We start from the raw sequence: 21020 nt of genomic DNA on the forward strand, positions 1-21020 counted from the left end.
AAAAAAAGACAGCTGCACTGAATGAATGCAGCTTGTTTACTAGAGAATACTACACCCTGGTAGGCTGCACAGATATATTAGCATGATATGAAAGTCTCATTTTTCACATCATTAAGTCTCAGACTGAGTCCCACTGTCACTATATTGTCATACTGTTTTGCCCTTTTGAAATCCACGATGAAATGTAATTAGTGATATGGACACATCCTACTGAGGCTAATTGGTAATAACTCAAAACAGAAATAAAAGTCTAAATTAAAAGCTTGACCCAGTTTTTTGTTTTGAGGGCCACGACCTATAACGCTATTTAACACTTAAACATTCAGTAGCAGTCAAAAGTTTGGACACACCTTCTCATTCAATGGTTTTTACCTTTTTATGGTTTTTCTTTTTTTTTCTACATTGTAGATTAATATTGAAGACATCCAAACTATGAAGGAACACATATGGAATTATGTGGTAAACAAACAAATGCTCAACAAACCAGAATATGTTTTATATTTTAGATTCTTCAAAGTAGTTGAATGAGAAGGTGTGTCCAGACTTTTGACTGCTACTGTACATCTCTTCACGATCTGCGTGGTATTCAGGAACTGTGATTAAAGTCCCTAGATGTAACAGGATTTTCAAAATACTATAAATCAAAGAATCAAAAAGAAGTTAGATAAACTTAGGTGAGAAATCATACATTATGTAGAATCATTTAAGATAAGCTGTCTTAAAGTTTGTTGACGTGCCATATTTCCATCTGGTGCAGCAGTTTTTGTTAAATTATTAAGACCAACCCTATATTTCTATAGGAACTACAGTACCAGTCAAAAGTTTGGACACACCTTCTCATTCAACTACTTTGAAGAATCTAAAATATAAAACATATTCTGGTTTGTTGAGCATTTGTTTGTTTACCACATAATTCCATATGTGTTCCTTCATAGTTTGGATGTCTTCAATATTAATCTGCAATGTAGAAAAAAATAAGAATAAAAATAAAGAAAAACCATTGAATGAGAAGGTGTGTCCAAACTTTTGACTGGTACTGTATATAGTGTTGTTATGAATGTTACTTTTCTTGACGAATGTAGTCTGTATGAGGTACAGTTTCAATATGAAGTGATTTAAATGAGGGGCTTTATTGATTTAGTATTGCATGTGTAAAAAGGTAGGGGACCTAAAGGAGACAGATGAGAATAGAGTGTTCTCAATCGAAGCAGCAGAGGCCAAATTGTCCAGAATTTTTGTCCCTACAATGAGTCAAACTCCCAAAATGCTGGATCCTACACATCCCAAAGTCCCCATTACACCCACTCTGCCTGCTGAATCATTTCAGAGCTCCTGAAGAGAAAGAAAGACATATAACAATTTTTACTGGCTGAGTACTCCTCATGACTCATAAACTCCCCTTTAAAAAGGCTAAGCATACAAGCATTTATTCCTTATCTCTGTCCACAAATTCTAAATTGTAATATAATAATTATTTAAAAAATACACTTTGTATAAACAACATTATTAAAGGACTTTATTGCATTTTTCTATTACACATGTTACATTTCAATAGTGGTCAACCAACATTAAACAATACATTTGCTCTGAGAATGCCAGTAAAAGATCAGCTGTAAGCCTGTTAGGATCCTTTCAGTAGGGGGCAGCAGAGACTCGCTTATAAAGAAGGTAACAGTCTTAATACGTAAACAGCATGTCTGTAAATACTGTGCGCTATTAATTATCATACTTACATGATTCTTGATTAATAAATATGAATAATGGATCCATGTCCACGGACAGAAAGTACTCTCAGTTACGCACGTCTGTATCAAACCCAGCATCCCTGCGGTGACAGGACATGTGGACGCTCCGTTCAAAGCAATCCTGAAGGCCCTGTTATTAGGGACCTCACGTTGTCGTTCCCTTACCGCACACACAAGTATCAAGCATGTGCTGAAAGCGAAGTAATTTAAGTACAACTCATAAGTATTCATTATAAATGTAAATCATATGTTCTCTGTGTGTAAGCAGGATTTGGAGAAAGAAAAAAAAAGAGCCGATTTGGACACGAGGCCCACATATGGTGCAAAGACTTTCCCAAGAACAAGCCACGTAAAATATTCAACATTCCCAGCACGCCCTGTTCTGTTTCTGCTAAAAACAGACCAAAGAGAAATGTTCATCTCATGCTTGCAACCCTAATCTGTAAATGTATTCATTTACTGCAGGTGTAAACCAGATGAGACGAGAAAAAGAAAATGGAAAAGCAAATCGGCCTCTGTGTTGCACGTTGTAGCAACATGTGGCCTTATTGTCCCGGACCACTCTCAAGTGTCTTTGGCTTCGACGTGAGTGCTCAGTAAGCCAAACCACACATCTCTCCTGGATGACATCCACAGAGGGGAGAGGCAATGGAAAAGAATTAAGGAAGAAAAGTCAGCATTCTTCTTGCCATCGTGCCTCCATGTTTGGTAGGGAGCACTTGCAGCTCATGAGGTGCTATGATTGGAAGCCATATGGTAATGCGTCTAAAGGGCAGAGGGGGGAAAACAAGTTAGGACATTGACATTCATACGTTGAAACATCTGCGAAAAAGTCAAAGTGTTATTAATCATCTTCACTTAGTCAAATTAAACTAATCTGGAGCTATTTATTCAGTCCAACATAAACATGTGTCTGTTAAGAGGGTCTGTCTACTGAAATAAAATTTAAAAAATGTAATAATAACTCTCTGTATGAGTTCTAAGTCCACACCAATTTCATGTTTGCTGCTCACAGCAATGAAGAATTACATAAAAATAAATGTAATTTAAAGGAGTATTACTCTGGTAACCAGGACACTGATTCTAAAAACAAATGTTGAAGTTGAATGTTGTAGTTGACACCATTCCATTTACCTCCATTGTAACAGGGCGCAAGCAGAAATCTCAAAGACAGATATACAACAACTGGACAATTAAACCAATTATCTCATGTCCGTGCAGTGAAAGCAGGGTCGGACATTTTGGGAAGTACACTCCGTTGCTTTCTTGACAAAAGTTGGATGAGAAGACTGATACCACTCTTATGTCTCTATGGTTAATATGAAGCTACCACTAATCACTAGTTTGGTGGGCGATTTGTGCCAGGAAATGTCTTGAACGATTCCTGGAGCCTCTGCTGGTTGCTAGGCAACTTAGTTTAGAAGGGTATCAATCTTCTCATCAATAATCAAAGCATATTTTTTCAAAAATGTAAGACTTTTTTGCTTTAATATTGGTAACAGCTAGTCTGCTGCCTCTAAGTTAAAAAAAAAATAAGTCTCATTTGTTTATTCTAAACAGAATTGTAAAAACGACAAATATGTGGCTCAAGATGAAGTTACGTGGTTATTTGCGAGAGGTGAGCTGTTTATCCTCCTTTGAGTTTTTATTTGAAGCTAGGCTAATTGCATCCTGGCTCTATCTGCGTAGTAAACACTACACTCTCTGAAAGAAAGCAAATATATAATTATGGACCCAACTAATCCCTTAAAATCCACTTTATGGCGGGAAAACAGCCGTGCACCCCGTCACCACTCACTTGAATGGAACTGTGCGGTGCAGCACAGCCCCTCCCCTCGCGCCGTCTTGTAAATGGGCGACACGCACACTCTGGTTGCTGGGGGGAGGTGCGTGAGGCGCGTCGACAGAGAGTCGGGAGGCAAATAGAGGGAGGAGCGCTCGCTGGGGACCGAGCTCTGCTGTCCCTCCCAGGTGAGCCAGTAGCCCCTCAGACTGCCAGAGCTGCTCCTCCAGTCGACCTGCACCGAGTCACTGCCCACCGTGGTCAGCTGGAGGTCCGCCAGGGCTGGAGTCACTGTAAGGGAAGACCACACTGGTTGTTAGCCAGATTATAGTTCAAAAGGAAGAGGATTTTAGAAAAGAGAAGAAGCTAAAGGAAAACAGAAATGCTTTCATTGAGCTTTTACAGGCCAAAAAAAAAATGTGATTGGCCCAAGCTCCTCTAGCTGCTCAGAACTGCCCTTGAAGTAGTCAAACCTGAATGGAACCTGCTAGTAATTATCTGAAATTTAAGACACAGAAAGGGCTAGGCTGAGTGGGATTAGGATAATAATACAGTAGATGGATCCTTTCTTCATGTGGCTCACCTTCCTGAGTGCACACTTTGACGGACATGGCCTTCTCCGTGCCCGAGGCGTGCCGGGCACTGACTGTGACCAGGTACGTGGTGTCTGGTTGGAGGTCCCTGAGGAGCGTGGAGTTCTGCATCCGGCCCACCGTGACAGCGTGGAGCTTGCCCCTGGGCAGGGCAGAGTACTCCACGTAGTAACTAGTGACCTTCTCCGGCTGAGAGGGACCCCAACTCACCCGGACGCTGGTTTGGCCCGACTCAGAGACCGTCACCACGGCTGGGCTCAGCACCTCTGGTGAAAAAAACATTGATTTAGCATAAGATAATATGAGGAGAATAACCTTCCAATGATCATTTATTTGAGCTTGATTGATAAAGATAATTTGATTGATGATTAGATACTAACTTTAAAATAATAGATTAAAACAAGAAGATAGAGATGATCATAAACGGCACACCTCAAATAAAATCATTCCCAGTTAATAAGAAGCACACTAGGTTAGACGAACATTCACATGTATCAAAATCAAATTTTCCAATAATTTTGTAATAATGTTTAAATTGAGATTTTTCAACTAAAATTAGTGCCGAATTATTTGGATTTTTTTGAAAGCTGTAACATAAATTGAAATAAAATGTGAAAATGTCACATAATGGTGAATAATGACAAAAAAAGTTCCAAAAGTGCAAGTTGACATCTTGTCTTGTCTGTCAAACTGTTGAAAACTGCAAGATATTAAATTTACAATGAGATAAAAGCATCAAATGCTTCAAGTCAAGAAGTTGGAACCAGTGAATTTTTGCCTTTTTGCAAACAACACCAAACCCAATGAAAGATTCAGAGCAGGTAGCTCCGGTTAGTTACTTAGTTAGTTAGTTAGTTAGTTAGTTAGTTAGTTGGTTAGTTGGTTAGTTAGTTAGAAATAATAGAAAGAGAACAGTTCTGGGATCTGACACCATGGTGATCATGGGATGTAACCTAACCTGGCTTTGTAGTAAAGCTGACGGAGAGCGTGTTAAAGGCCTGCGCGTTGGACTCCGGAGTCAGCGTGGCGGTGTAGGTGGTGTCAGGCTTCAGGCCCGTTAGCCTGGTAGTGCTGGAGTCTGCAGGCTGGGTAAGCCTCTGGTACTGACTACCGCTGGTGCTCGGACTGGTCCCACTTCCACTTCCACCTCCTCCTCCTCCTCCTCCTCCGCCTCCTGTCTCACCTGGCAGCAGAGAACCGAGGCGGATCTCGTAGTAACCATTCAAACCGGACAGGACGGGCCGCCACTGGAGCGTGGCTGAGTCGGTGGAGACGTCGCGGACGGTCATGCGCTCGGCTCGGATGATCTCTGTGGAGGAAAGAAAAAAAGATGAATGGAGGTTGCTCGTAATTCTGCACAAAGAAAAGGACGGTGACAAGGGAAGAGAACAAGACGGTGCTAAAAATGTTTCCAGACAGCCACCCACGTAGAGAGCCAGACTTGGGTTTCTGGACGCATTCGTAGCCCCTTCAAGAAGACAACTTGAAATAGCCAACCCAGTGAGGCCCTGCAACAAAATAACAACTGCCACAGAGGCATTGATATCTGGGATCGGACCCTTAGGCACCAAGCAAGGACTGGTGCATTTGTCCTTGTTGTGCAAAAGCCCCTTTTCATACCATGCATCATCTCTTACAGCTGCGGTATATACTGTGTAATTGCTGAGGTGTTCCTTGTGAGTGTTCTTCTCTCTCTATATTTATACATATGTATGTGTAACGTCTGGCATAGTGTTGGTGGATGCAGCGGGGGAAATTGAATCATTAATCCAATAATAGATCATCCTATCTCATTACAGTAACACTCAGATAGGCACACAGATACTCTCAATGTCCCGGCTTCCTATTTAGACTCACTGTCTTCAGGAGCATGTGTGGAATCAGGGAGGAGCAGGGAGATACCTGATCTGAGAATGAGTGGGGGATTATAAAATCCATAGGGCACAGAGCGCTGTAGAGGATGATGTATTTGTGTAGTCCAACATCGGAAGATAGAGTCGCACTGGTTCACCCAAAATAGAGCCGATTGGATTTTTTTTTTTTTTTTTTAAGACACATGCCATTTTTTATGCCATATTTTATGTCTTCAAACTAAAATATCAAAATATTTCAAGCTTGTGTTAACCACAGAACTTATTTCAGGCATGTAACCAAAAACCCATTCCAGTTACCGCTTTGTGGATGTATGCGTCTGCCAGATCAAGTCACAGTTTACATCCATGTCTGTCCAAAACTAAATCACTTTATCCTAAAAATATATGTGTGAAATTTGTCCTAATTAGCGTATCAATCAAAAACGTGTTAGTGAGGTCACGGTGACCTTTGACCACCAAATTCTAATCAGTTCATCTTCGAGTCCAAGTGGTCGTTTGTGCCAAATTTTTGTTGCAGGGGCTTGAGATATCCCGCTGACGTTATCCGCCGACACGGAGACATTTAACCCCCTGACTTTGTGACGAGGGGACTGGACTCACTCCTTCAGCACTCTATTGCACTGTGGACTGTGGAAGTTATATTCTTTGTTGCATTGTTGGAATTTTTTCTGGCACTGTATAGCGTTACAGCATAAACATCATATTCAAAATTCGGATACTCAAATAAATATTGTGCAAATAGGGGAGCCGTTTCGGTCAGTTGATCCATTACTATAATTATGGGGAAAATATTTCCCAGTGCATCTTTAATGAATCGGTAAATTGAACTGAATAGAGGACATTTTCACAGTAGATAAAATCATCAAATTTTCCCCCAAATAATTTCATTTTAAAACGAAATAAATAAAAAAAAAACCTACAAAAGCTTTCGAAGATTGCGTTATAATACACCATCAATCATATTCCATCTCACAAATAATTTGTCTCCTGTTTTACCATAGTTTCTATTGCACATATTTAAAGGTAGGTCTTTTCATTTACAGACATGTAGTCCAACCCGGTGAAAACTAAGAATTTAATTTGTGATTCCATTTCAAAATTGTGAAATATGAAATCATCGAATTATTACTATTAAACACTGAAAAACAATAATTATTTTGGTGGCACACTTCAAATCAAACATCCTCTGCCATCCCATTCCGTACTCACCGATGATGGCGTCCCGCAGGTCCTCTGTGATGATACTCATATCATCGATGTCCACGAAGTGCAGGTGGCTCTCCACAGGCGGAGACACCACTTGCCTCAGCACCTGATAGTTGCCATGCCCGGTGGAGACCACCAGCACAGCCACGCCCTCCTCCCGCAGCTCCGCCAGTGGCCCCATCACATCCCCCGGCTTCACCCCATCCGTCAACCACAGCAGCACCCTCGGGAGCCCCTCCCGGGCCCCGCCCACCGCTCCGGGCCTCAGCGCCTGCTCCTTGGCTATCTTCAGCGCCTCCACTGTGTTGGTGTCCCCCCGCAGAGGTTTGATGTTCCTCAGGGCCCCCTGGAGGGCACTCTGGGTGCTGTGGGCGTTGAAGCCAAACTCCAGCTGTGGCCGGGTGCCCACCTGCAGAAGTCCTACCCTCACCTGGTCCTCTCCCAGCGAGAAGGGGAGGAGGAGCTCCGACAGGAAGGTGAGCATGCGGGAGTGCTCGTAGGATGACACGCTCCCCGAGGAGTCCAGCAGGAAGAGGACGTCTCCCTCGCAGCAGTTCAGCACTGTGGAGGAAAAAATGAAGATCAATGCAGATATTTATTTGCAAAACAAAATGAATGCAATGGCCGACTGGTTTTCTGATGCTGGTGCAGGAACTCCCTCTATGATTCCTTTTAACTCCCACAACTTTTTCCACAGATCCCGTTCTTGTGCTTCACCGACACAAACACACACACATTTGGAATCTCCCTTTCTACCTCCAGCTTTCTGGAACAACAACTTTTATAGGGGATATTGTCGACATCAAAGCGTTTAAGAGTCAGCAAGCAAATAATGACAGCGAAGATAAGGAGAAAATCCAAACAAACATAAAAAGGATAAAAGGCTTTTGAGCTCCGAGCCAGGGAGTGGATTTCTTTTTTTTTTCTCTCCCCCCCAATTTTCCATATTTCGGAACAGAAGCAAAAGTTAAAAGTGAGCGCCAAGAGACAGGAGGAGAGGGGGGGGGTAAAGTAGCTTTAACGACGGAGGGAGTGAGGAGAGGGAAAGAAAAGGCGTTAAAAGGAGAGGAGTGAGGCTGAGAGGGGGGTGCGCTGGCAGTTCCATATGAGAAACGAGGAGGAATGTTGGGTGGCCATATACAGAGCCGAGACAGAGGAAGAGGGAGACAGAACAGCAGACTGATGAAGGCCGAATCTAAAAGCAATATTTAGTTGCAGATTGGGCAGTCATCCACCAAGAAACACCCACTGATAGAAATCCCCCAGCACAGGTTTAGAAAGAGAAGCAAAACAAACCGAAGACCTTTGATTGCCCCGGGGTCACTGTAATTTAATAGGACTGCAATTATGGCATCAACTCAGACTCCTTGACATCTTTGGAAACTTTAAATGCCTCTTTTTTTTTTTTTTTTTTTGGTCTCCAATATTTTAATATCTGACAAATGAGGTGAGGCGTTGATACGACTCTGAGGCCCGTACACACACACACACACACACACACACACACACACACACACACACACACACACACACACACACACACACACACACACACACACACACACACACACACACACACACACACACACACACACACACACACACACACACACACAAATCAAGCACACACATAAACATACAGATGTGCGCCCGCTGCCTCCCTCTCTCCATCAGCCTGAAGAATTCCTTACATCTGACTTGCTGTTTGGACTTTGGAGCGAAGGAGGGGGAAGTGGGGGGGGGCTCTGTATCACAGCCCCCCACCCCACACACCTCTACATATGTGTGCAGGTATGTCTTTATCTGAAAAACTACATGTTGGCGTCTTGAGATACCCTCTTAACTGCTTATCTAGAGAGAAGACGTAAAACACAACAGGTCCCGCACACCAGGACATTACAGCCATACACTGACACATGCACAATCAAGCCTGAACAATATAGATTTTGAAGGGCTGGATGTGCCGGAATGTAGCATGAGTATGAGGACAACGAAGCAAAAAGTCCAATACAATTATTGATCCCTAATTTCCTTTAAATTCATTGGACAACATCCTTCTTTTTCTGTCGCCCTGTGGCTTGAGGGGAAGGTAGCTTTTATAAAAAGCCCAATTACTGCGAGCTATATGGGGTGAGTGTCATCAGGGACCTATTAATGGAAGTAGCCAAAGCGACTACTCGCTCACTGGGTTACTATGTTAAAGCTGTCACAGGGATCCGCTCTCACCCACAGACTCTGCGGTGTCGCCAACGCCAAGTTTAGCCCCTCAGACATGTCACGGTCCTGAGTCGATGACATTTGTTTTGAATCTTCTGCTAGTGTGTCATCACCGATCGGGAAACTGGTGACAATTATAGGTGTGTGTGTTAGCGTCAAAACCAGCCTGTACACACACTGAGGAGTGTCTCAGCTCCACACCAGTGCAAGAGGAAGAAGGAGAGGTTTTATTACATCATGATGCTTTCATTCTAGTGCTCTGTTGTCTTTTTTTTAAATTTAATTATTACTTTAATGAAGGACATAATAAGTATAATGTAACTATTTCTCACTTGATCTGGAGACTGCTTTGTCCTTGCCTTAGAAGCCACTGCTGTAATGCCGATAAATATAATCAGCAAACAATAATCTGGGAACCCAACCCTTTCTGTGTATGTGTAAGTGTATGTGCGTGTCTATTTATATATATATATATATATATATATATATATATATATATATATATATATATATATATATATATATGGGGAGCACCTGAAGCCTTCCCGGGCCGCCCGGTGGTCCCTGCATCGCCCGCCACCCTCCCCCTGTTTGTGGGGAAGCACTGCCTCAGGCTGTGGGATTTCATAAACTGATAACTCAATACCTGGAGCCGTGCCATTTCACTGAGAACACTGGTGTAATATCAACCCCACCCTGATCCACCCACAGCTCCACACAGTCCCTCCACCTCCTGCAGCAGCATCATCATGTTATTTCTGGTTATGTGCCACCAATCACTTTATATATATATATATATATATATGAAAATATAAATGTAAATACAGTACCAGTCAAAAGTTTGGACACACCTTCTCATTCAACTACTTTGAAGAATCTAAAATATAAAACATATTCTGGTTTGTTGAGCATTTGTTTGTTTACCACATAATTCCATATGTGTTCCTTCATAGTTTGGATGTCTTCAATATTAATCTACAATGTAGAAAAAAAAATAAAAATAAAGAAAAACCATTGAATGAGAAGGTGTGTCCAAACTTTTGACTGGTACTGTATATAAAATTATAAATACAAATAAATATAAATTTAAACATATAAAAAATATATATAAATATATACACGTATAAAAATATTTTATATATATATATATATATATATATATATATATAACTGTAACAATATAAATATATATACATATAAATGTATATAAATATAAATGTGTATGTATATATATATATATATATAAATAAATATATAAATATAAATGTATATATATATATATATATATATAAATAAATGTATATAAATATAAATGTGTATGTATATATATATATATATATATATATATATATATATATATATATATATAAACGTGTATATATATATATATATATATATATATATATATACCGGATCAATGGTGTTGATCTCTACCAGAGGGGGCTTACCTGCTTCAGGTGCGGTGTTCTGTGCAGCCGTCGGCCGCAGGAGCGCGCACAGCAGCACGCATGTCACCAGCATGCGGTTCTCCATCACAACAGGTATGCGTTAGTTCCCCGCAAAGAAAATTATGAAACAAATGTGTTCTTGAGTCAACCATATATCCACCGCAGCCCGGGGCAGCGCATGTCCCAATCAGTGAACTACTTAGTCAGGAGCATAATTGAGTGACTATTTTATTGTTTTTCATTTGGCCTCTTGTCTCTCTCCTCGGCCGGGCATGGTCGACCGGCTCGGTGTCTGGAGACGCTGGAAGTGAAACTTAAACTGAAAGCTGGAAGCTTCCCGTCCGTGTGTGCGCAGTGTGTGGACGCTCCCAGTCAGGACGACAGAGCTCACTTATCTGAAGCATATACGAGCTTTCCGGGTAACACTTTCAAAATAAAAATGTATTTTCTTAAAGAGAAACGCAATGGCAACAGGGCATTATGTCCAAAAAATACAGTCATTTTGTTTGAGATTTAGTTTTTATGATATTTGTAATTGATTTGATTTTAAACATGACATTTTGGTTAACCGGAAGTTTTAGTCTGATGTGAAATAAATCTTCAAAGGCATACATTATTCCACTTATCAATTTTTTACTTAAATAAAAGTACAAAAGCATCCTCATAAATAAAGTATTCATAATGCCGAATGGTCCCTCTCAGAGTATTATACTAGCCAACCAAATATGTCATTTGATCATTACTATTGATGCATTAACAACTTTAACAGATTTATATAGTGTTGTCTGGTTTGATCTATAACAATGATTATTATTGATATAATGCAGGCTGTATTATGTAAAAAATATGTATTTTTCAAATAAGTAATTCCTTAAATTCAAAATGTTTAAGGTCCTCAGTGGGGGTTTCTCTTCAACAGGCATTGAGTGTGTTGTGTGTGCATAGCAAAAGTTTAAGTAATAATGTTTAATAATAATAATTGAGTGTGTTGTGTGTCCATAACAAAAGTGTTGAATGTATTTCTTTCTTTGTAAAATAATTGCAAAGCTTCTTTAGCAATTTAAGTGTGCCTGTGCATCCTTGTCTGCAAGTGCAAAAAATGATTGCTGTATAGCAGTCCTAGTGGTAAGAACAAGAAAACTCCACAGGGTACCTTTAATCTGCAAAGGAGCTATCAGATAGATACAGGGAAGTAAAAAAATGTAATAAGAAATGTAATACAGTACAAGTCTAAAGTAGCATAAAATAGAAATACCACAGTTAAGTATAGCTACCTCAGATTAGGTACTGTATTTTAGTAAACCTAAATAAACCCCCACTGTGTTCAGTAGATTCAAACAGACTTGAGTTCTAGTTTTACATGATTATATCCACTTTAACACTAAAACGTGTGAAGAAACAGTTGGCACAGCTCCATCACAGTAAACAAAGAATGCTGTGCCTTTATTTTTTTTTATTTTTGAGGTGTCCTTAAAAATGGAACAGACAAATCAGGGGTAAGCCACTACTGACAAAAAGAAGATGCCTTTATTTTGAAGGTGAAGCTGCTTTGACTTCTTTCTGGCTCCCACTGTCCCACTTTCTTATGTGGTCTACCCCACTCCTCCCTGCTGCCTCCAGTCTCCCCAGTAACTCAGAATAGTAAATAGGGCTGTGTTCCCCATACAGGCGTCAACACCTTGGACCTGAGTCGCAGTTACATTTAAATCTTCTCGTTACCTTATTAGCAGGGTTATAAATGGGGAGCTACTTAAAGATCACTTTACATATTTTGCAGTTATTTTTTGAGTGTGTCATATACACCACAGGGATTAGCTAATGGGATTTACAGTAGAAAGAGCATGAATTAATAGATGTGAAATATATATCGTTGCTGAAATGCCTGCATGTCCTCTCGCTATCTTTTGCACACATCTAGTTAGTCTGCAGTACAGTACGGGTAATGTTTAACTTTAGACTTAATTTATATTCTCAATATTTGTTTGGTGAAGACAACCAAGAATGTCAGCTATCCGAGAGATTATAAGAAACCTCTGGTTCACTGAGAGAGGCCAGGAATACTTGCAGTATTCAAACCAATGGGAGTGCATTTTTGAAATTATACAGCACAGCGTCCTGGAGCGGAAAAGGGTCAGCAGCTTTGAATGGAGGCTGTTTACTGAGGTCAACCACTCATCCTTTTAAATAAAGTTAGATTTCCATGTAGAAAGTGAAGTGAATGGGCAGCAAGGACTCACAAAGGAACTACTGTGAACTCCTAGAAATAAAGGAGCTAGCTAGAACCACAAAGAGTACTTCAGCTTGTCTTCATAGGACAACTATTTTTTGTTCCTGAAATAACCTTTTATAGACGATCCACATGGAACCCTTTTCAGAAGGTTCTACCAAGAACCATACATTCCTAGCATGTGTAAAGGGTTCCACCCAGAACCCCTTATAAAATGTACTACAAAAACCCCTTGTGGTTCCACCGAGTAGCCCCTCTGGAGGTCCAATCCAGATCTTCCAAGGGTGCTAACAAGAACGGACCCAAGGGGTTCTACCAAAGTCATTTTATATTTCAAGGGTTTCATCTAGGTCCATGCTGTATTCAGTGGATTGCATCTAGAACCTACCCAGGGGGTTCTATTGAGAACTATCCTATATTTGAAGGGTTTCATCTAGAACCCTACCAGCAGGGTTCATCTCGAACCCTTTCATATTCCAATGGTTGCATCTACAGCCCACCCAGAGGGTTCTAATGGAAGCCCAACATTAATACCTAGAGCCATGTGTGAAAGGATCTACCCAGACCCCTTATAAGAGGTACTACAGAAAACCCTTCTGGTTCCACCGAGTACCCCCTCTGGAGGTCCTATCAAGAACCTTTCCACCATCCAAGGGTGCTAACAACAACCCACTTAGGGGGTTCGACCAAAAGTTAATTTTATATTCAAAGGGTTTTATCATACTGCTGTATTCAAATGATTGCATCTGGAACCTACACAGGGCGTTCTTTTGAGAACTATCTTCTATTTAGAGGGTTTCATCTAGAACCTTACCAGGAGGGCTCATCAGGAACCCTTTCATATTCCAAGGGTGGTGTCTAGAAACCACCCAGAGGACTCTACTGAGGACTCTTCTAAATTCAGCTCCTGCAGCGCAACCCACAACAGTTACAGTTTTTGGGATTGTGAGCCAGGAGGACAAAATAGTTTGTCAATAATCCTTGACAAATGATTTCTCCCAAAACGAGTTATTTGGACGAATAATGGAACTCAATAGAATCCTTAGTCTTACAAAGATCCCTAGGAAACCCCTTTCTTTCTGCAAATTGTTTTGTGTGGAATCTCCGCCTCTCTGGAACTTATTTCTAAGAGTGTGATTCAGCACAGAGACTATTGACACTCTGTGTGTTTGTGTCTGTGTGTGTGTGTGTATGAGTGTGTGTGTGTGTTTGTGTGTATGTGAGACAGAAAAAGAAAGGAACAATGGGGGTAGGAGGGAATAAATGGACATGAACAAAAATTCAAAGGTCTAGATTCCTCTGTGACGTATCGTGTCCAAACACTTTTATTGTTCCAGTGAGAAATTTACATTTAACGCACCCTTCCCAATAAACACACACACCTAGTAAATAAACACTACGACTACAGGGCAGTCGGTGATTAGGACACATTATGATAGCTCCGTTTGACCTATATTTCACTGCAATAGTCTACCCCAACACATTAGACAAGTACAAGCACTTTGTTTGGCTTTTTGCAATGCTCGTAACTCGTGAGTAATTCATTCCGTTTGCATTGACTGTGACCACTTTGGCAGCCATGACAATTTAGGTCAGGGTCCGGTTTCTAAAAAATTCTTGTTTTATGCTCCGTTGCTAAAATTGAACTCCAAATGTCTGGGAAGTCAAGTTCCCCTGCTGCATCACGATCCATTTACGCCCTGCTGCTACTGCACAACGGACATGCAACATTAATTACTCTGCGGTTTTTCCAGTGCCTCCCACTCCAAAGCTGAACAAGTTCTCACATGCACATCGGCAGCCCTCCCCAAAAGCCCTTGGTCAATGACACTGTGCTGTTTGAATATCATTACAGATGGGAGTCCTCTTCCAGTGCTTTTATTTTGTCTTCCCACCGTCTAATCACCAAGTCAGTAAATCAGTCAGATAGACACAGTATACCCCCAATTGGAACAACTTGGCACCCCAGCAGTAAATAGCTGAACATGCATCTTATGCACAGAGCATGTTCTGTTCTCTGCTCTTTCAACGCGGCCTTCTGTCGGCTTTGCTACCTCGTTCACAATTCGTCAGCGTTAGGATGATTAACAGTCCTGCAAGAGAGAAAAGGTGAAAACAGCAATAGCAAACTCAACCTTTTAGCTGTGGGCTGAAGTAGAAGGACGGGGAGTAAAGGGAGGAGAGGCGAAAACAGAAAGATGTCATCACTGGAAGAGTTTACGACATGTTGTTCATCAAGGGTGTGGAAAAGGAGAACAGCCCACCCTTTAGCGAGAGGGTGGAAGCTAGAGTTACTGCCTTTCTTAACTTTGGCCCATAACAGCAGCCTAAAGTTGTAATTACCCATTAAAACGTTGGCTGCCAAGGATTCCGGAATGCCACTGTCAGTAGTTAAGCGAATTCCACGTAAATATATTTGCCAGCTTGGTATGGTATGCCATAGCTATGGTATTTGAGGTTTGGTTTATAGCAAACCCTGTTGTTTCTTTGTCAGGATTCCAGGAAGAATAGCATATATGTCTCTCTGTAAAAAATAAAAAAACAGCATCACAAAGAGTTAAAAGACGGGGAAAGAGCGGCTAGATGAAACACTGATCGAGGAGAAAGAATTAGAGATTAGGGAGAGGATCAAGGGGCGATGCAGGTTTGAGAGTGATGGGAAAGGAAGATACATTATCAAACGCAGATGGATCGCTGCTTCCTGCCATAGAGGATTCTAACATGAGACATTAATAAAGCCATTAAAACTAAAATAAAACACAGACAGACAAGTCGGAGGGGCTTCCCATCACCGGGATGTGCAGAGGACCAGAAATGCGCCAAGTGCCCACTGCCTTCCTGAACAACACCACCACCTCCTCTCCTGCGTCAGTGGTACTTTCCGGCCTCCGCTGATCCGCATCCTGTTTGTCCACAGGTCTTTTTTAAGCAGTGTCTATAAAAAAACATTTTCCTCAGCGTTTAGGTTTGAAAACATTTTGTTTTAGCTTTAGACTTTCCAGAAGTTTGCTATAAGATGCTGTGCCTGGACGAACCTGTTGATATCTCCACAAACGTGTTCCAAGAATGCAAGACCTTACTGGGTCCAGGGAATCCATCTTTGCTTTTCCCTAAACAAATATGACAAGTTACGTTAAACAGGAGCAACCTTTGGGTTTGAGGCAAGACTGTGTCACTGAATAAATCAGAGGGTATTATCTATTTGTTTGGACAGAAGCGCCTGTGTCTGCTTACTGCCTTGGGGTTAAAACTGCATACACGGCTAGATCCATCTTGTCTAAACATCTGTTTTGCTATAGCCGTCAGTCAGCGAGCCTCCGCGCTGGCAAAGGCCAACACCCACTGCAAGTTTCCACAGTCAAATGTCACAGGATGCCTCTCGTTGTGCCAAGTTGGATCGATGGAGGTTCTCTCGGCTCAGACAATGGCCTTATTGTGTTGAGGAGTGGCCAGAGGGAAACGTTTACAGGTAAGGGACCAATGTACTCATCTTTTTGGCGCAGTATGAATACAAAGTAATCAGGGCAAGTTGGATGAAAAATAAAAGTTGAAAAGATGGCAGCTTCAAAGATCCGATGCCATCTATACCACCTCGGGTAAAAAGAGTCTTGTAATTTATGAGGAAGCCAACCAAGAGAACATTTAATGGGTGGTTTTAACAGTCTGACTCCGGCAGCATGTGAGAAACTGAAGTCTAAAGTTCTCTTTTTCCAAAACCTTCCAAAAGGCTAAGAATTTCTCTTTTGTTGACTGTAGTTCAGCAATATAACGAGGACATTCCATTCACAGCCTCAAATGTGCCCCGAGTGCTTTTTCCTACTGTATAAAATGAAGGACTCCCAGCCCAAAGACGCAAACTGCTCAAAGAACCTTGAATGCTCGCCATAATACGAGAAATACTAAAGTCCCACTCAGAAAAACCACATGAGAAAGGTCAGTGGCGGTGACTCATCGGTGTCAGAGCACTGGCTGCACTCTTCCTGGGAAGGCTGCATGTGACAAGAGTTACTCCCACACACACACACACACACACAGACACACACATAGACAACCACAATCCATTACTGTGCTAAAGTGTGTTTGTGTCTTATTTGTATTCTTATTTTTTATTTTATTCTATTTTTATTTTATTGTATAATATGTGTATTTATTATCTTTTATTTATTAGCTGCTGCAACACCCGAATTTCCCCCATGGGGATCAATAAAGGAATATAATAATAATATTCACAACACAAGGACTCTCATAAATCCTTTCCTCTCTTTTCGACCTCGCACTGTCTGATCATAATTCTAGTGTATTTCCTTTCCATTCTTCCTCTCATCGTCCCCCATCCTGAACTGTTTTTAACACGTCAGTGTCCTTTGTCTCTTTCGCCATCTACCTCCCTTCCTCCGGAGCGTTTTGGCCGCAGCGGACGGCAGCTGGATTCTCCATTCTCTCCTCCCTTTGCGATTCCTCACCCCTCGCATGGCTCCTCACCCTGCACACTCCCTCCTCAGCAGTCCCAGCTGCCTTCCACCCTTAGTAACACTCCTATACACTAAACAAACACACACACACAAGCCCTCACATGTGCACCGACTGCGACGTCCTGCATAAATGCACTTGCAAACAACGGGCAGCTGAAGTCACTTTTGTGGTATGTATGAAAGTTTAAAGAGAAGAGCATGTGTTGTAATTACAAGTGCATCCGCGGAGGAATCTGTCAGGGCAGGTTGAGTCGGGGGAGGAACCTGGCGACCTATCAAAGCTATCGGCGAGGTAAACCAGCGCCCCGCTTCTATCTCCTCGCTCTAAAGGGAGAGCCCAATATCTAAAACAATTTTAAAAAGAAGGCTCATATATGGTTCAAAAGTAGTTATTAGAGTCTCTAACTTGCGCTGCAGACATATCAGGGGGTTGAAACTCCTTCATCCAGGTGTGGTGACGAATCCCCACACGCCCTTTGATGACAGAAAGCCGACAACCCCCGCTGTCCGGGGCTCATTCTGCCTGTTAACACAATCACCTTTCATCCACATCCGCTGCCTCCCCACTTAAGTCTGGGCCTTTCACTTCCAGGCACACACGCTCAAAGTTTCAGCCTATCTGTGTCCCAATTCCTGCTCTTTCTTCATACCGTACGCACACACAGCGTCCCAATCATAAATGCTCCACAGGTCATGCGGTCCACTCCGTCTTGGTTTCACTCAACTCCCCTCCTGTCTCGTTTCAAGGTGACGGATAGTAGAAGAAACCTGACATTGTCTGGTAGTGATAGAGTATAGGAGGAGGGAGGGGAGGGACTAGGGGGGTTAGTTGTGTTTGAACTTGTCTGGCTTGAGCCCTGCCTGTCTGCCTGTCTGTTTTTCAATGAGTTATCCATTGAAAGAGTGAGCGCACATACACACACTGGCAGGTCGTGTGACATAGCTCAAGTACAAGCAGGAAGAGGGGTTTTAGCCCGCGGGAGATCCATGGGTGCTGTAAGAGACGTGGAGGCTGCTGGTTCGTTTGTATTCTGCGTGTGGAAAATGTGCTTCTGTGGATGGAAAAATTAAACTTGTCAAAACTTCACGCACCTTGTTGAACCATCTCTTCCACCAGTTTCATGACAGAGTCTGTCTGTCCAGGCTGAAACATCTCAACAGCTATTGGTCAGATCGCCGTGACATTTGGTTCAGACATTCATGTCCCCTGACTTTTCATCCACTATTTAAGTTGTTCAATACTTTGCAATTATTATAGTTATTATCAATTTGCTATCTAAGACCGTAAACATTATTCCTGCTAACTGTCCGCTTGTTAGCATTGTCATTCTGAGCCTGTTAGCATGCTGACATGATTGATGCAAATGTGACAGTAACAGAAGAAAACAATCAGGAGAGCAGTCCAAGGATTTGAAAATGTTCCAGTTTTCAGATCAATCTTCCAGATGATGAGAATTCAATATCTGGGAGGACGAAAGTAGTTGTTGAGTGCTCAAAGTGGGAGTCAATGAGTAAAAGCGAGAGTATTATTGGATCAGTTTTCAAATTATTCTGTTTGCACTACATTTTTGTTTGTCAAAAAACATCTGTAGTTTTTTATATTTCCACTGGGGGCGCCAATTGCAGAATTACTTTGACTCAACAGGTGGTGGAATTTTTGCATTTGCAGATATAAAAACGTTTATTACAAACACAAGTATGGCTGCAACTAATTATTATTTTCATTATTGGTTAAACATTGCTTCGACAAAATAAAATAAAAAAAATAATAAAATCCCTACACTGCAATGTCTACAAAATGCTTCTCCAAAAGATGTTCAGTTTACTATCCTAAAAGACAAATAAACGCATCAAATCCTAACATTTGAGAAGGTGAGACCGGTGGTTGTTTGACATTTGTGCTTGAGAAATTACTGAAATGATAAATTGATCATTTAAAAAGTTCATAAAAAATATTTTTTATTGACTAATGGATTCACCTACTAATTTTTCCGCTCATGTGAAAGTAAGGGATGCTGGTTAAGGTTAATCATGCATTTTATAACATTTTGGATTGTAAAAACTGTTTAGTTTAATATCCCCACAGAAAGAAAAGATGCACTGCCGACAGCAGAAGTGTAAGCACAGTTTATCAACGATAAATAGCCTGAGCTGTGTGCGAGGCTCGGGCAGGAGTTCACTAGCATAGTTCACTGTATATTATCTTTTCTATCGCTACTTTTCAACACTCAAGTTTTTTTTAAAGTCAGACTCTGGGCTATTATTTTCCCCTGCTTACAAGTCTAGGCAAGTCTGTACAATGAGAACTGGTATGGGTCCTATTCAACAATCCTTCTCCCACAATGCGTCTCATCTGTGTGTCATATAGCGGTTGGTTGTATATGTTGCACTTGCTGTGTTTAATATAGAAATCATTTTGATACTATGCAAGAAAGACACTCCAAATAAAGACACACTATTGTATATCACTTGTAAACAAACTGAGGTTTTGCTACATATAAAGTCTTGTTTATGATACACTAGAGACTGCTCAGTGGCTGTATAAACAGGATGCCTCTCGGAGACATACGAAATACAGCACACGTAGTTCTGAGATTCCTCTGTGACAAGGTCAGGATATTATTTTGACAAAGTACCCCACATTGTACTAACAGCTCCTCCACACGAAGACCTGGTGGTAGTTTAATCCGCCCTTGCATGCTTTTCCAGTGTTCACCTTGATCTCTTGTCATTGCACATTAAGTTTGGACTGGAAAAAAACATGAAGGGGGCACGCTAGCCCTGCCAAGTTTATACAGTAAATTGGAGCTGATGAAGCAAATGGGAAGGGAGTGGGAGGAAAAACTAAAGTAAAGAGAACTGTGATGAGAAGGTGGGTAAAAAAGGTGAATCTGCCTATGTTAAAAAATACACTTAACCCTCACTCTTGTATAATAACATTCTCATATTTTGAATTTGATATATTTCATTTGTCTTTACTATTTTACTATACCACACATATTGTACTATACTTTACTATACTACACTATACTCCAAATATTGAACTGTGCTGTATGTGTTTTACACATCATACTATACTTTCCAACACACACTTTACTGTTACAAAACTACATGATGGGAGAGGCCTACAATATCATACTACACACATACTATACATACTTTACTATACTTTCACAATACTATTTTATCAAATAACACATACTATACTATATAATACTATGCTATACTAGGCCTATTTCATATCATACTACACATGTTGTACTGTACTATACTGCACTATGTGTATGTTAGGTCAACTTTACTATACTAAACATACTGCAGCATGGTACTGTATGGCTCCTGGGGCATATCCTTCTACATAAACGTCCATTCCCATTCATTTCATTTCATTGCATTTGGCCTTGGTCTACTGTAAGTGTCCCTTGCTCTTCTCTCTTCTCGCTTCTGACCCTGCC

General features: G+C 41.2%; 1 protein-coding gene across 1 annotated transcript; it reads right to left on the reverse strand.

The window, feature by feature from the left end:
* Positions 1-1516: 1516 nt before the first annotated feature.
* vwa1 (von Willebrand factor A domain containing 1) lies at positions 1517-11227 on the reverse strand. The gene is made up of 6 exons (XM_054609483.1): positions 10867-11227; positions 7205-7762; positions 5080-5430; positions 4112-4387; positions 3544-3819; positions 1517-2510 (listed from the first exon to the last, which is right to left on the reverse strand). Exons 1-6 carry the CDS (start codon positions 10949-10951, stop codon positions 2482-2484), a joined length of 1575 nt encoding a protein of 524 aa, XP_054465458.1. The 5' UTR covers positions 10952-11227; the 3' UTR covers positions 1517-2481.
* Between the last annotated feature and the right edge of the window lie 9793 nt (positions 11228-21020).

This window comes from Anoplopoma fimbria, chromosome 12, assembly GCF_027596085.1.
Source record: "Anoplopoma fimbria isolate UVic2021 breed Golden Eagle Sablefish chromosome 12, Afim_UVic_2022, whole genome shotgun sequence".
NCBI lineage: Eukaryota > Metazoa > Chordata > Actinopteri > Perciformes > Anoplopomatidae > Anoplopoma > Anoplopoma fimbria.

Coding starts and splice junctions, on each gene's coding strand:
- vwa1 (XM_054609483.1), bottom strand. CDS start 10,951: ATGGAGAACCGCATGCTGGTGACATGCGTGCTGCTGTGCGCGCTCCTG. Junction 4,388..5,079: donor CAGCTTTACTACAAAGCCAG/GTTAGGTTACAT, acceptor TTTTTTCACCAG/AGGTGCTGAGCCCAGCCGTG. Junction 2,511..3,543: donor CACCGCACAGTTCCATTCAA/GTGAGTGGTGAC, acceptor TCTGCCCTTTAG/ACGCATTACCATATGGCTTC.